Source organism: Hoplias malabaricus, chromosome Y, assembly GCF_029633855.1.
Source record: "Hoplias malabaricus isolate fHopMal1 chromosome Y, fHopMal1.hap1, whole genome shotgun sequence".
NCBI classification, from domain to species: domain Eukaryota; kingdom Metazoa; phylum Chordata; class Actinopteri; order Characiformes; family Erythrinidae; genus Hoplias; species Hoplias malabaricus.
In genome coordinates this window covers 43,234,611-43,251,129 of record NC_089820.1, presented here as the reverse complement: position 1 = coordinate 43,251,129, position 16,519 = coordinate 43,234,611, and the positions used below count along the sequence as shown (strand labels likewise).

The following is a 16,519-nucleotide window of genomic DNA, read 5'->3' as shown; positions in this document are numbered from 1 at the left end:
ACCGCTATTAGTCATATAGCCATTGTCACAGAGATGTAGAAAACAGAAAGCTCAAAGTACATACCCTTGTCACTGGAAGGTCTGGAGAAGCTTTGGTGCATCATATCAATGTCTTTGTTTACATGTGTTTTTATTATGTGAATGTGTTGTACATAATAAATGCAAAAATTAAAAAAGGAGCACAACGTTTTGTTCATAATATGTAACACTGGCATCAGTGTTTTTATTCTTAATTTTATTTAAATATAAATATAAGATGATCTACCACCAAGGAACAAAGAAGACCACGAGCACTGCGTTGATTTGAAGAATTACAACTACTTATTTATTCAGTGTAATGGGTTAAAGCATGTGTAGTTTAATGTGGCTCTGTGCAGCTATATAGAGTTTTATAAACACACTAACACCACAAAATGTCTCCCCACCCAAGACACTCACTCACGGGAAATATGACAAATTTGGCAGTCCTCCTCTCTCTCTGAGATATAATACGTGTGTTAATGTTGCAGAGCTCCGAGCCGTCCTACTGAGTTTGTGAACTAACCAACGCCGAGCCAAGGCTCTGGCCAACGTTTATGGTGTTGCGTCAAACACAGCCCCAGAAACACACACAAACATGTATTCCTGTGTTATTTCTTTTTATGCAGACACAGTTCACGCTGAAGTTCCTACTGTTCTTTGGTTCCAGCTGGGAACTAATTTTTCTGGTTTGCAAATGTCTGTGGAAATGCACCAAACGTCTCCAAACTAACTCACACATGCGTGTTTCCACATTGGGAGTCAGTCAGTCAAGCGAAAATGCCTCCTGTAGGCCAGTAGGCAGTCCTGCAAAATAATGATTTTCTGCTCCTCATGATTCACTGGGCTTTCTGGCATTTGGTGTAAACAGAGGCTTATGTTCATTTAAAGGAACAGGCACTGGAACTGCTTGTTCTGAACAGGGATGTTTAGGGAGAAATTGCTGTGTTGTTTAATCTTTGTGGTATTTTCAGGCATGTCACAGATATTTTATTCAGACCCCAGAGAACCGTGTAAACATGTATGTATACATGTACATAAATGTATGTCCCTTTTAAATTTAAAAAAACATACAATAGTACAATAGTTTATATTTTATATTTAATGTCAAAAATTGAGATCACAAATAAATAAAGATCTTCGTCAGAAAGAAACAATGTCCCAAACAGGTTTCTCACATAGCATGCTGTTAGTTTATTTATTTATTTATTTATTTAATTATTAAAAGTGGCGGGAAACGGCTTGTGTGTAAGAGAGCGCGGGGCCCCTCCTCGCGCTCGTTGTTGTCGCCTACGCGGGGATTTGCGTCAGGCAGCCAGCGTGGGAGTGACGAGGACGAGGCAGCGACCGAACGGAATATCCCTCATACACACGCACACACACACACACACACGCACACACACACACACACACACAGTGCAGTGTGGAGAAGGGGAGGGGACAGAAGGTGTGTAACACACGAACACACGCACGAATACACACACTCACAGATCTCGAGCTGAACGGAGGAGCGGAGCGCGAGCAGGTCAGTGTCAACAAAATATAATAAACAATATGACCATATGGAACGCGAACCCTGCACGAGCATGAGTGTGTGTGTGTGTTTGTGTGTGTGTGTGTGTGTGTGTGTGTGTGCGTGCGTGTTTGCGGGTGTGTGTGTGTGTCGTTCTGAAGGTGCAGTCCTGCATGCGCTGTTCTGTTGTAGACTGTTGCGATGTCTTTGTGATGATTGACTTTGTTTTGTACGTAAGCCTTAATAGAACAGGCATATACTTACATGGCAATTATGTGTATTTAAAAATGTAATTGCATAATAATTTAGCACATTAGAAGAGATAAAGATGTAAACATGTGACTGAGAGTTTGTTTGGTTTAATGTGAATACAGGTTCTAGAACAGAATTGTTGACAGTGGTCCTGAATGGAACCAGACGTCTGCCTCCTATGAACATACGGCCAATGTCCGAGACATTATTGTTTTACCATAGTTTTGTTTAGTGGTTAAAACTCCATTGCAAGTATTATTTAGTTAAAATAACAGAACTGAGCATCTATTGGACTCCTCTAAGCATGTTGAGGTCCAGTGACACTGTGTTAGCATTTTGAAAAGATGCGGTCTTCTCCGGAAACTGCCTTTTTAACCTAAAATTGTTATAAAATTGGCTTCCCAGGCGGTGGGAATGACTGCCTGCCACTCCGTGTGTGTGTGTGTGCTCTCTGCCCTAATGTCACTAGTGTGTGTGTGTGTGGACCTGCCACGATAGTCATTTTTATGTGGTTGATATATTGTACCAACCGCGACCCAGAACTGGACAAGCGATTAGACAATGAATGAATAAATATATTGTTCCAGAAATAAGTGTGATATTAATGACATTTTATTACACTGATATAATTATAGCAGCATAATAAGGCAGTTACTCCTTTAAAGAGGATTGAACTTTTTGCAAAAACTTAAAAATATTCAGATATTTTATTTGGAAATAAAATAATTTTGACATTATTTTTATTTAACAAACAAATACATCTGTCTACTTCACAACTGAGAGACAAGAGAAAAATTATCGACGTAATGTCCATATGTTGTACAATAAGTCAATAATATAATTATTGTGACATGCCTCTGTGTGTGTGTGTGCATGTGGGGATAAATTCAGAAATAATATTATGACTGTTCAAAGAAAACTATGTATCTCCAAAATAGTAACTTTTTAGACATGGAAAAAACTTAATTCTTATTGGAAGTCATTGTAAAACATAATTTTGGGGCATTTCAATTGGTCCTTTCATCATACAATTTTCACACAATGTAATGGACAGTGGCTGTACTGGCAAGGTACGCGAGCATCTTTGTAGATCCAAGTTGTTGGCAACCAATGAACTTCTAATAAAGAAGGACACAACATGTCCTTGATGCCAGGCAAAAGAGAAGCCCATTCTGGAGCCATCCCTTAATGTGTTAGTAAGCAATACGCATGTGGTGCAATTCCTACATGTCAGTGAGTGAGTGAGTTAGAAGACAGTTCCATGAGGTATTTTGCATCTAAATATATTATCCCCCACTCTGTTCATGCTCTGCCACTCTTTCTTTCCCTCTAGTGATGTCATTGATCCCTCGCTCCGTTGGAGAGCTGCAGCTCTACCGTGTTTTACAGAGGGCCAATCTGCTGAGTTATTATGCTGCGTTCGTCCAGCAGGGCGGCGATGATGTGCAGCAACTTTGTGAAGCAGCAGAGGAGGAGTTCCTGGAGATCATGTCACTTGTTGGCATGGCAACCAAACCACTGCATGTGCGTCGCCTGCAGAAGGCCCTACGAGATTGGGTCACTAACCCCACCCTCTTCGACCAGCCACTGACATCACTTCCTGCCTGCAGCATCCCTGTGTTTAAGCTGCAAGAAGGTATGTGTGTGTATGTATGTGTGTGTGTATGTGTGTGTGTGTGTGTGTGTGTGTGTGTGTGTGTGTGTGTATTTTATAAACTTATATATACACTTTTCAAGTCAACTGATTTAAATTGTTTTACACCTAAAGAGCCACAGACTGGGACCAGTGTGGGACAAAAATCACCGCTGTTGGAGCCCGGGACCTGGAGCGTGAGCCCCTGTGGTTTAGGGGATGGATCAGGTTCCCCGGTGTCTGAAAGTCCCTCCCCCACCTACTCCGGCTCCCCCTGCTGGAGTGGAGAGCCAACTGAGGCAATTGAACCCGGGATGCGGCGCTGTGTGTCAGAGTGTGTGCAGATTTTGGCATCTACTCTACCCAGGAGCAACCCGGCTGAGGTAAAGGGGCGTCTCCGTGGCAATAAGAAGCTCAGCCGAACCATCAGCCGTCTCTGCGACCTGCGTGAGGATGACCCACAGAGAGAGGAGGAGATTCGCAAATACAGCGCCATCTATGGACGCTTTGACTCCAAGAGACGAGACGGCAGACCACTGACCACTCATGAGGTGAGGTCTCGAAATCATCGTTGAAGAAATTAGAGCACCCTAGGGTGGATATGTGTGTATGTGCAGTAGTTTTAAGAAGCTAATAAATATGACTTCTGTCAGGTTTTTCCATTGACAATAAACATGTTTTTGAGCTGTTACTATGGCTTTTAATTTTAGGTTAAAATCTCCTGTCTTCTTTTAAAAAGGCAGTAGCTTGGTTTAGTATAAGTATGCAATGCTTTACAATGCTTCTGTCCAATTTGGTAGATAAATGTTTGTGATAGTTTAGTGCCTATGTTTTTTTTAAGTTTGTTTCTTTGTGTGTGTGTGTGTGTGTGTGTGTGTGTGTGTGTGTGTTGTATATGTATGTATGCGTGTAGCTGGTAGTAAACGAGGCTGCGGCTCAGTTGTGTTTGTGGGATGCAGGTTTGCTCACACACAGAGATCAGCTCTTCTCTTTGGCCAGAAACATCTCAAGAGAAGTCACCTACAGACACATCTTTAAGAACAGGTGCATGCACACACACACACACACACAGACACACACATAGCATGGTAAGACCAATAAGCATCCCTGGGCAAGACTCCACCTTCTGTCACAGTGGAGGAGAGTGTTTGAAATATGTCATAATTTTAATGTCTTTTTGAGGCTTGCCACCAGTCTACTATCTATTCATTTATTAATTAAGTGAATATTTGAACCATGAATGTTTTAACTTAATTGAAGCTCATTATGGGGGCTTTTATCACCCTCTACACTTCCTGTAGTGTATTACAATCTGCAAGAAAGTCATTGGCTCATACAAACATCAAGCCCACAACTAAGTATTTGGCCACTTAGTCTTTGCACACTTCTTTCTGGGTTTCTAACGTTAACCTTCGAAATTTGTTTTTTAGGCCTGGTGGAGAGGAAGAGGAGGAGTTAGTGTCGCCCAAACGAATTAAAATGGAGGTGAGGAGTGCCTCCAAATTGCAGAAAGTTTAGAAACTTAAAAGTAAACAACCCTTTTGGATATTTTATTTTGGTTTATGGCATATATAATAAGGAACATAATATATCCAAGCACTTATATATTATTCAGTGATTCTGATAAATATATTTAAATACAGTAAATTATCTCATTTGATGTCAGTTTGGGTCTCAGTGGGGGTTTTATAGCTCCCACTAGCACCTCTGAATCACAGTTCTGTGTGTGTGTGTGTGTGTGTGTGTGTGTGTGCGTTAATCTCAGGAGTGTTATCGTTGATGTCACTCACTGGTGCGCTCCTGGAAGTTGTATTGTTTTGATGAAACATAAGATTTGAACCAGAACTTACAGACTTGCCAAATATAGTCATGGTTTGTGTGTGAAATTTTGTTTAATTTTGCATTTCAGCTAGGGTTAGGCTAATATTACTACCAAGTTATCAAAGCTTTACAGAATGAATTAGCATCATGCTAACTGCATACACACCTGCCTAAAAACTTGCTGTTTAGTAATGTCTACTAGAATTCTGTGGTTTATGACAGTACGACATACAATTATCTGCATAAACAGGAAAAAGAATCTCAATGCAATAACATGCCAGTTGTTTGAGATTTTGCTGAAATATAACTTTAACTGTAGCTCAGCAAGGCTTGCTTGGGCAGAGGAGTGACTCAGCAGCTTTTACAGACTAGTGATGATGATGATGAAGGTGGTGATGACTCAGTGTGGAGTTTTTTTAAACTGCGTAAATGCCAGGGCCGTGAGTTAGCGCTCTACAGAAATTCAGACGTTAACACTCCTGCAGGGTGAATAATGAAGGGTTTTTCTTCATTTTCCATTGCGTTAGCTGCAGTATTTATCCAAAGGTTTTTGAATACATTCATCTACTTTATTTGGCCAGTTGTATACTCACAACAGGAAGGCAGTGAACAATAAAATGTGACACATTATCTCTATGTCTCCAAACCCAATGCCAAGTGCCAGCTAGAGGGGTAAAAATACCCCCAAGCTTGGGGCTGTGGATAAGTGGAACTGTGAAGCTTCAAACAGTAGGTCTGGGATAATTTTGATCCAGATGTACCTGACCTCACTAATGCCATCAAATCCTCAAAGCAGTGTTTCAACATCTGGTGGAAAAGCACAAACATCAGATTAACCTTATTTTCAAAAACTCTCTCTCTCTCTCTCTCTCTCTCTCTCGATCTCCAGGAAGGTGTTTATGGTCTACAGGACTCTCTGTATCTCCTCCACATGCAACAGAAAGCTCTGAGGGAGAGGTTAGCCTGTGTTAAAACTCAAGGAGAAGAGAGCATCACACAGGCTTTACAGGTACAGCACCTTTACTAGTAGTTCAGTAGGAACAAGAGAAGCTCCACTTAAAAATATGGTTAATCGTTACTGTTGCAAAGTTTGACAAGCTTCATGGCACAATGGTAATAGTCCCATTAAACATAATGAGAAACTAATATGCAAACCCTAACTTACAGGCTCTAGTATAACACTGTCAGGAGTTTATTTAACTTGAAATATTTAACACAGACACTTGGTTAAGGTCTGTCTTTCTCTATCTCTCTTTGTGTATGTGTGTGTGTGTGTAGATGCAATTAGACTCTGCGTTGCAGGACACTGCAGTTCATCCCCACAACATTCAAACACCTGCCCTCAGATTCTCTGACTCCAGAACCAGCCACACACCAGGTGCAATTCATACTGTACATACTTTCTCTCTCCCTCTCACACACACATATCTTTACCTTCCTCCCCTTTTTTCCTGTCTTTCTCCCTCACTTTTCCATCTCTTTTTTCTTTTTTTTTGACATATTTCTTTCTCTCTCTCCAGTTTCAGCAAACCAATCCGTAGGTCTGTATGTGATTGGTCGGAATGAGTCTAAAGGAGAAATCCCATTAGGCCGACAGTTAGCAAATGAACTGAAGCAACACCACAAACATCGCCATAAACAGAACTCTGAGTGGAACTCAGAAACAGACACAACTGAGAAAACAGGTCAGATATTTGCACTCTTAGCCAACCAGTTTATGAATTAAAAGTTAATATCCCCCAAAGGTGATGAGTTGATGTAACAGAATTATAACACTTAATGACCTTCTCCAAGTATGCTGAGTCCAATTATGTGGTTAACGGCAGTTTGAAAAGATGTACTGGTGCCTAATGTATCTGGAAGGCATGTATGCTAACATACATAGAGGAGAACACTAACTGCTAAATCTATGACATTCACATTTTAACTAGATTTGCAATTTAGCTAACTAGACTGAATTGTTTGTATTTCCTTATTTACTGTTAGTTCTTGCTTATTGATCTCTGTTAATCAATTAATTTATATTGGTCCTTCATTTTAACATTGTTATGATGTACATGTCAAGAGTTTTATTATAGTTTTGTATTCTCCTGTAAATACAGAAAACTGGATGTCCCAGAGAGAGCTCTGCCCTGTGGACTACACAAAGGTCAAATCAGAACCAGAAGAGTCTAGATAGCAGAAACTGCCATTAGTCTGGACTTTCCATTGCCCCTTCCTGCCTTAAAAGATACTGCTGGAAAAAATGTCCATCTGTCACATATGGTAGAATGGTAACATAACAAAGCCTCGAAACATTACAGGCGACAGAAAAAAACCTTCCTGAATTAATGTAAGGAGTTTTAATTCCTGGTCATTTTTGCTCTATTTCGATTTGTATATGTTTGCTGTTGAAAGAAAAACATGTATCTCCATTTTTGTAAATTTTTAGTTTACTAGTTTAGTTTTCACAATAAATTTGATGTTCAAATGGCATAAATGGTGTAAATATATATATATCGAAAAACATATATTATCTAGCTGGTCTAGTTATTATAGAATAGTATGTGTTTGTGGCCATACATTGTTGCACATTGTTGTGTTAGCATGTGTCTTTCTTCTTGTTTACTTTCTTCGCCAACTTCCGTAAATGAGTGAATATAGTCAAGTCCCTTTTATAAATATTCATTGAATAAAAGACAGAATTTACTGGTATGTGCGAGTTGTGAGCATAGTGACACACTGTTCAGTAAACGCTCCATGGCCACTTTACTGGAAACCCCTTCACACTGTTGTTGTTCAGGTAGAGACTTTAGTTCTTGTTTTGGTGTGTAGTGTTCTGTCCATTCTCTAGCCCTTCTTCAATGCTCAGGGTCTGACCAGTGATTTTTAGCTGATGGACTGCTCACAACAGACTGCGCACTGATGCTTAGGTGTTTATAAAAACCCCTATAATATCATTGTGTCCTCTGATAAATTGGACAGTGTGTGTAAGTAGAAGGTATACATATGTGGCAGTAGAAAGAGGGTCTTTCTAATGAAGTGGTTGTTGTGTGGTGGTACTAAGAGAAAAATATATAGTATAGAATCATAATTGAAGCTTTTAATCATCATTTTGTAATATTATGGGCATTCAAAACATTTTCAATATTGAGTAAAGACACATTTAAAGAGAACAACTTTGAGCGACTGTGTGTGTAAAGTGTTGTGTAAGCTGTGTATCACAGTTGTCAATGTAATGTGACGTTATAGTCAGTGTTGGATGTGACCTTTCCTAATGTCTATCAGGCCTCAGAGCTTACTAGAATTTATATATCTTTATTAGAAGACCAGATTACATAATTAAATCACTGGTCTGGTTTTGTATTTGTGTGGGTTTTATTTTTTCATTTCTGTAGTGTGGATTGTTATGTATACCCTTGTTTTGTACATTCAAGTTGATTTTAATCTGTACAAATAAATTTTTATCTTTTATAAAAGGTGAAGTCAAAACACAGTAAGCCTGTTTTTTCACACATCAGTTTCCATAGGACTATGTTTTATCATAAACCCTAATGGTCAGGAACAAAAAGAAGCCCTTACTAGGAAAAAGAAATAGACACAAAAGAAGAAAATAAAGCTGCCAGTGTTTTTCAGACATCCAGAGACCAGACCTTAATATTAATAAAGGGGCATGGGAAAAGCCCATGCAGGCAGTGCAAACATTTGATGTGTGGCTACAGATTTCTTAGAATAGAATGTCATCATATTTCATCATATATTTCCAGTTGGTCATTGATTAACCCCCTAAAACCCAACTCTATTCATCCAGTAACATATTTAGAAGTTACTGCTGCAGAACTGCAGATTGAAAGCCCTTTCTACAAGCTTATTTCTTTAGGTTTTGACAAAAGTAACCCTGCCAGTCACATTCAAGACTGTCTCTGAAATAGTGCAGTTTCTCTGCCAAAATGATTTGAGTCAATATTTTGCTATTGATGGGTCTCCTACCAAATAACACCACAGCCATGTTAAGAGTAAACACTTGATTTTCAGAGAAGGGGGTCTTTAATACTTATCTGGCTTTTGAACTGTGCTGTAGGTGTTCCCCAGCTTTTTGTACACATTAACTAATAAGCACTTCAGTAAAGTGTTACACTTTTTTTTACACAATATATTTTTTTAAAAGTGTGACCTAAAAGAGTATGTACTTCCTGTAGGACCAGATATGCCTAAATACAAACCACAGATGTTCACACATCATAAGAGCTTATATTCACACGCATGCACACACGTACACACACACACTGTGTAGGCGTATCAGTGAAGAGAAAACACGCTCGCACACACACACAGTCTCCTGTGGGCGAAGCAATGACATCTCCGCGGTAACCCTGCTGTGCGTGGGCGGGAATATGTATGAGAGAGTGGGAATCAACCACTGTGACGCACCTTCATCATCATCATCATCATGACAGATACAACAGCCTTTAAAGGACAATGCCACCTGTCTTTCAAAATTCCCTCTATTCAGATGTAAAAAAGTGATAGTTTAGGTTTGAAGTGGCTGATTGCACTGAAACTTGTGGACCATTATTACTTTACTATGGTGGTGAATGAAACTAGCCGTTTCCATGCTGCCAATACAGCACTGTATTTCTTCTCCATAAACAGCAGTGAACTCCACCCATCGAAACAGTTTTATATGAAATTATGTTGATGGTAGTCATCATCATAAAATATGTCTAAATCAGTTCTTTACCTCAAAAAGGGTTTTGCCCACCATGAATGGATTTTAAAATAGGTTTCAAACCAATTGTTTCTCAACCTGTTGATTTTAAGAGATTAGGTTTTAAGAGGTTTGGGCGTCTGGTTCCATTCACTGAACTGGTAAGTCTCTTATGAAAGGTACATTTTACAAAAAGTCTTGTCACATCTCAGTATTTAACAAAGGTTTTGTTCGATCGACTGCTTGAGGTGAAGAGGGATTTGATTTTTGCTGGACTATCACTTTAATCTCAGCAGCTGTGTACACCCACACTGACATCAATATCTCAGATAACATCTTACTTTTCAGACCAGCAGAACACAGTGTGGGTGTGGGTGTGTGAGTGAAGAAATGTCAGAGAAGTGATAAGAAAGTGAAGACGTTTTTAACTTCTTTACCACTGATTTAAATACAAAATACCAGTAAAATCCAACAGGTCACTAAAAGGAACAAATTCCTCTACATATACAGGAAGTGGGAGGAGTACAGAACAACATATTTATTCAAAAATAATCTTAATAGAGTTGCACCATTATGATACTCAATTTAAAGATGGAGTACGTCGTTTTGTTATATTTCCTGAAATCTTTAGATCCCAAAAGCAACCCAATATATACTTTTATATTTAGGCCACAAAACTGTAATTTTGGGATTAGTTTTTTAGTTATGCTTTTAATTTTTTTAACATTAGTGTTTTCTAAACTTGTACAGTAGCCAAGATCAAACATCTAAAGTAATGGATTTGTTTTTGGTTCTCAAACAATTTGGCCCTATTTTGATGCCATACTTTTCTTACATGTGAAGGAGACATGAGGTAAGGGGATTGTGTTTGAGTGTGACACGCTGTGCAACTTATCAAGCCTTGCCATTTCAGTTTAGATTTTTCAAGTGGGATTTTTTCAAAACTGGCTTACACTGGTTCCTATAAAAATCACATACTCCAGCTTTAATATTCAGCTCAGATAATATCGAGACCTAGAAAATCACAGTGTAACAGTATTCAGAAAGCAAACCATAAGACAAGAACACAATAACAATAAGGGAGAGAAGGCAAAAACACAGTTTTGATTTCATTCTCTGTGTATATCAAACATTTTAGCCTTTTTCAAGGCTTTATCAAGCATTAAACCGTTTAGGCCTGTACGACCCCTCTCTTTTAATAGAACAGTTGCTGTAACAGAAGTGACCACAAGGCAGAACTGTAGTGATGCACTTCTAGTGAACTTGCATGCTCACTTTCCTTTCACCTTAGCTGTTACAGTCCATGGAATGTGGACTACCAATTTGTCATTTAGAACCTACTCATATTAAAAACATTTTAAACATGTTAAGCAGTGATAAGTCTCTCATTTTGCTCATACTTCTTCAATTTTAGTGCTGGCTCTGCTGCCCCAGAATAAAACTAATATATGTTATTCATTGTTTTCACTGTTACAATACTGGTGACATGTGAAAATTTCACGTCACTGACAAAAAGAACGATAGAAATGACTCATAACAAAGTTCCCAGATCTGCAAACTTTAAATTGCAATCATGAAAACAAATCATGAAATCAAAATAATGAAATGTAATAGTAAATGTTATCTAAATTGTTGCTCAAAATTAAGTAAGAGCCTCATTTATCAATCAGTTCAGGTCCAAGAAGCATGCATTGTTTGTTTAGTTATCTGCTGTGCCTGGCTCACAGCAAATTCACCACTGTTAAATAAGCACAATAAAATTTGTAACACCCTTTAACATTCATTGTGTTGATTTATTTATGTGATATTAGGCATTTGTAATTTGTGGAACAAATTTTGTTCACATGCAGGTTTCAATGGGCCAGAAGTGCGACACCTTCACCAAAGTGTCTGACATCCACACGTGATGTGGTTTAGGCCGAGGACTGAAGCATCTTTCGTTTTATAAAACAACCATAATAATAATTCAGGCTTGTGAACTGCTAGCTTAGCAGCACCTCGGTGTGGAAAACATTTTTAATCACTGCACAAAACAATTACACATGAACCTTTCTCTCTGTTAGCGTGGTGCATGTGAATAAATATAACGTTCTTTGACAAACACAGATTATGCTAGCGCCTGTTCCTTAAAGATATAGTTTGTTCGAGCAGCAGTGCAGTGTAACCTGCTGCCCGCCTGCGCGGCAGTGGAAACGCCCTAATATCAACGAGACCCGTGTGTCAAAGGCAACAGCCCAATCAGAGAGAAGCCCCTTTGAACTTCCAGCCAATGGTAGCCCAGGTTGTGTGGGGCTAAACGGAGCGTGGACTGTGGCAGAGAGAGAATCAGGAGATCTGTGTCGGAGATGAAATCAGGATGTTTTATTAAAGGTAGAAAGAGTTTTTCCCCAGTAATTTACACTAATTAATTGACTGATTTTCACAGAAACGTGTGTATAAATGTTCTCTTTCTGAAAACTAATATGAAAATGATGGGAAACATGACTGAGATGCTATTTCAAATTCGAGTTTTATTGTAAAGAAACCGACAATTACACAGGTAACCGAATTTTTTTTCTGAAGTAGCTTCTAGAGTAAAACCTACTGTGCATACACTGTATACTAAGAAAGGAGGGTGTATTTGCAGCATTGCAGTTTTCTATGTGTCTTAGGGACAGAGGGCGACATTACTAATATTTATTAAACAGAACTATACACAAAATTCACACAAATGCTATGTCTAAGACAGAAAGTTGCAGCCTCGATGCCTTGCTGCCCATGCTGTATGATGACCCGCGTCTAAGAACCGCTTCAAAGGCCATACGTCACGGTGTTGCCAGGATACCGGTACGCTAACGTTTGCTAGTCAGAATAATTACAAATTTGGAGATGACAGAGCAAAAAGCAGTTTCAAACACAGCCAAACTCTTCTGCAGCACAAGATGTGTCTGGGGGACTATGGGGATATGGGGAGCCATGTTGGATGACTTCACACCCTTACCAACATTTCCTTGTGTGGGGCTATGATGAACCCCACACAGCCCACCTCCCTAAAAGCCAAAACATAATGTGGATTTAGCTCTGAAAATCTAAAGCACTTGGGTCTTACAGAGCAGAGATCTGAGGTCAGGAGTGTATGTTTCACCTCTGTGGTTACTTGAAACTCCACAAGCCTAACTTCACTCTGCCTCAGCTCATGTTGCCTTCTATTTACCTCTTAAATCAGTTGTCCTAACTGGGAATGAATTCACACCCGAACTGACTGTGTTCCAGTTAAACATTCAGAAAACCCTATGTCCTAGGTGTTCATTGTTTGTGAAATCAGTTGATAATAGTGCATCATGCAGTGTATTATGCCTTTAAACACCATGTACGCTCACGTAGATTGGTTGGATAGTACTGTGGACGACAAATTTAATGGCACACCAATAAACAGTAGTACTAATACACTTTAAAGGCTAAACACCATTTAATAGACCTCCATGAATATTTCACATTATTTTAGTTACTTACATATATAAGTATTAATTAAAATGAAAATAGCAGCTTAATTTGCTTTAAAACTGACAATTTTATTAAATTGACAGAAAAACCCGAGCTCGCTATGGAAATTCTTGAACGCAACCATGACGTCAACTGGTGGACAACAGCTGAACAACGCCGCGGTAAAACACCGTTATGATTGACTGTTATGACAGTATCTAGCTAGCTAAATAACAAACATTATTCATTACAATAGCCTAGCAATAAGCTAAACTCAAATTTAGAGGTACCATTATTCTTGTAAATGTGATCGAAGTCAAACTCGAATTCATCCGACACTATAAACCTCCGTAATGCAACTACGTAGCCGAATATAATCTGAGCCACCGAGTTTAGCAAGTCAAGCTAACGTTAACTAACACCAACTAAAACAGGCCAAGTAAGTGTACTTACCCTGTTTACCTCCATGTATACAGAGGCTCTTGAACACCTTTCGTTGGTTTCCTTACATGCCGATATTGTTGGAAAAGCGCCAGTGAAATGAGCTACAGATAACGGAGTGAGCGGATGGTCCTTTCCAAAGTGCCCATTTAAAGTTGACAAATTTAGTCCATTTTCTGGATATTTTGGGATCTTTGGGCCATTTGTGCACAGATGTCCCACTGTACATTTAACTATTGCAGCCAAAAACAACACACATTTTCGTCATTTTGCATTAAATTAAGTGCAACTTCTAGCTAGAGTTGTTGTCCACCATCTACGTCACATGCAAGACATCTATTAGAGTTTCTGAACACCGTTGGGGGGGGACCAACGGTCTTTTAAACCTTATTCGTTGAATTAGTAAGAAATAACATGTTTTATGACTATCAATAAACACAAGTTAGGAACTCAAATTCCACTGTATTTATTTGTTTGACACTTTCATATAGCTGGTGCTTAGCCTTTAAGATAATGCTGCTTTTACACACGGTTGATAAACAGGTAGCCATCTTAGATTGTGAATTACGGCCTGGTGATGCTACCCTAGCTTTCTGAGTAGGAAATCCGACATCGTTCACCACACCAAAAGCAGTTCCTTTCCTCAAGGTGTGACTTCTCAGACCTGCAAGCATCATCTTGCCTTAAACTACATACAGTTGTAAAATAATCAAAAAATATATTTAAAAAATTGCGGGTAGCAATCTTGTTCCACTGAAAAGTGCTACAGTTGCACATTAGATTCATTGAGTCATGGATTCTAATTGGTTTCACTTTACAAGTATGAAGCACTGAATACCTCCCAAAGCATGAATGAGAATGTAAAAGACTAGCATGACATATTTCTGACATATCAAAATCTCAATCATTACAATTTATTTTGTAATATTAACCTTTATTTTCCTTTTTCTCATCCAGAAAAGAAAATCATGTCAAATTTGCAAGTCTGTGGGTTTTCTCCTGCTCCTAGTGTCTGAGACAGTTCTACTTCCATAAATACTTCAAGAAACCCAATTAAGAGGAATATATCACAATGTTGAAATCAGGAGAGATTAAATGTGAGGATACAGTCTGTGAAAGCACTATTTCTCTGGAAACATCCACAGCTATTCCTAACTCAAACACATCTGGCCGAAAAACGCAGACAAATGCAGACAAAGGGAAAATGTATGACTGCTCAGACTGTGGGAAGTGTTTTACTCTGCAGAGTTCTCTCAAAAGACACCAGCGCATTCATACTGGAGAAAAACCTTACCAGTGCTCAGAGTGTGGGAAAAGTTTTACTCAAAAAAATTCTCTCCAACAACATCAATACGTTCATACAGGAGAGAAACCGTATTCCTGTACAGTGTGTGGACAAAGCTTTACTTTACGGCGCAATCGACTAACACACCAGAACATTCACACAGGAGAGAAACCGTATTACTGTTCAGAGTGTGGTAATAGTTTTAATCAGTTGACTAATCTTCAAAGACATTGCCGCATTCATACTGGAGAGAAGCCATATCAGTGCTTAGTGTGTGGGCAGGGTTTTACTACACAAAGTAACCTCCAAACACACCAGCGCATTCACACCGGAGAAAAACCGTATTCTTGCTCAGAGTGTGGTCAAAGTTTTACTACACAAAGTCATCTTCAGAGACACCAGCGAATTCACACAGGAGAGAAACCGTTTTCTTGTTCAGAATGTGAGCAAAGTTTTACTCAACAGAGTAATCTCCAAATACACCAGCGCATTCACACTGGATTGAAACCATATTCCTGTTCAGAATGCGGGCAAAGTTTTACTCAACAGAGTAATTTCCAAAGACATCAGCGCATTCACACTGGGGAGAAACCATATCATTGCACTGAATGTGGGAAAAGCTTTAATGATCAGAGTAGTTTTCAAAGACACAAACGTATTCACACAGAAGAGAAATCATATCAATGTTCAGTGTGTGGGAAGAGCTTTACTAAGCAAAGAAATCTTCAAAAACATCACTGCACTTATGCAGAACAAAAAAAATACCACTGCACACAGTGTGGAAGCACCTTTGGACGTTTGGATTTAAAGAAGCATAAATGCATTAAGAAGGAGCTAAGAACTCTCTGATGACTTGTTTGCTGCTGGTTGGGGAGTTCTACTGATTATCATGTTTGTTTTATTTTAATTTGGAAAATAGCAGAGTGTGCTTAGTCATCAACAAACAATAATATAAATAAGCTAATTACTTATTATTATCTAAGAACTAAATTGTCCTTAAATCTGTTTAATATTTGGGGATTTGGAGACCTCTTTGATGGACATGTGTACTTTGTATGCAGAGGAAAATTATGTAACATTTTGAGGGACTTGTCTTCCAATAAAGAAAGTGAATGAGCAGCTATGCTGTCATGTCTTCATCAGTGTAATGTTTATTTTATATGCAACATTAAAACTCCAGCCACATTCTAATGTGAGACTTTGGACCATTGCTATGGAGATGTCGCATTTGGAGAAAATTCTGTCAGATACTTTAAAAATTATGATTTGCTTTTCATTTTGAAAGCATATATTTCAAATTGCTTCCCAATCAAACACATACTGATAAATCTTCATTTTATCACTCCACTTCGTTTAGGAGGAATAAAGTGCGCGCTGGATTAGCGCTGATTGACATGATGTTTCTCC

General features: G+C 38.8%; 2 protein-coding genes across 4 annotated transcripts; both read left to right on the top strand.

Annotated features, from left to right (window-relative positions):
* Positions 1 to 1,454: 1,454 nt before the first annotated feature.
* LOC136679264 (NGFI-A-binding protein 1-like) lies at positions 1,455 to 8,649 on the top strand. 2 transcript variants are annotated; one of them, XM_066657700.1, is made up of 9 exons: positions 1,455 to 1,543; positions 3,117 to 3,419; positions 3,552 to 3,967; positions 4,330 to 4,460; positions 4,847 to 4,901; positions 6,127 to 6,246; positions 6,516 to 6,615; positions 6,758 to 6,922; positions 7,340 to 8,649. In XM_066657700.1, exons 2-9 carry the CDS (start codon positions 3,119 to 3,121, stop codon positions 7,414 to 7,416), a joined length of 1,365 nt encoding a protein of 454 aa, XP_066513797.1. In that variant the 5' UTR covers positions 1,455 to 1,543; positions 3,117 to 3,118; the 3' UTR covers positions 7,417 to 8,649. The 2 variants fall into 2 exon arrangements, with proteins under 2 accessions (XP_066513797.1, XP_066513798.1); XM_066657701.1 differs by lacking the exons at positions 4,330 to 4,460; positions 4,847 to 4,901.
* A 3,589-nt stretch (positions 8,650 to 12,238) lies between these two features.
* Positions 12,239 to 16,191, top strand: LOC136679543 (zinc finger protein ZFP2-like). 2 transcript variants are annotated; one of them, XM_066658136.1, is made up of 2 exons: positions 12,239 to 12,294; positions 14,785 to 16,191. In XM_066658136.1, the coding sequence occupies exon 2, from the start codon at positions 14,900 to 14,902 to the stop codon at positions 15,959 to 15,961; it is 1,062 nt and encodes a 353-aa protein (XP_066514233.1). In that variant the 5' UTR covers positions 12,239 to 12,294; positions 14,785 to 14,899; the 3' UTR covers positions 15,962 to 16,191. The 2 variants fall into 2 exon arrangements, with proteins under 2 accessions (XP_066514233.1, XP_066514234.1); XM_066658137.1 differs by lacking the exon at positions 12,239 to 12,294 and adding an exon at positions 12,306 to 12,463.
* The last annotated feature ends 328 nt before the right edge of the window (positions 16,192 to 16,519 follow it).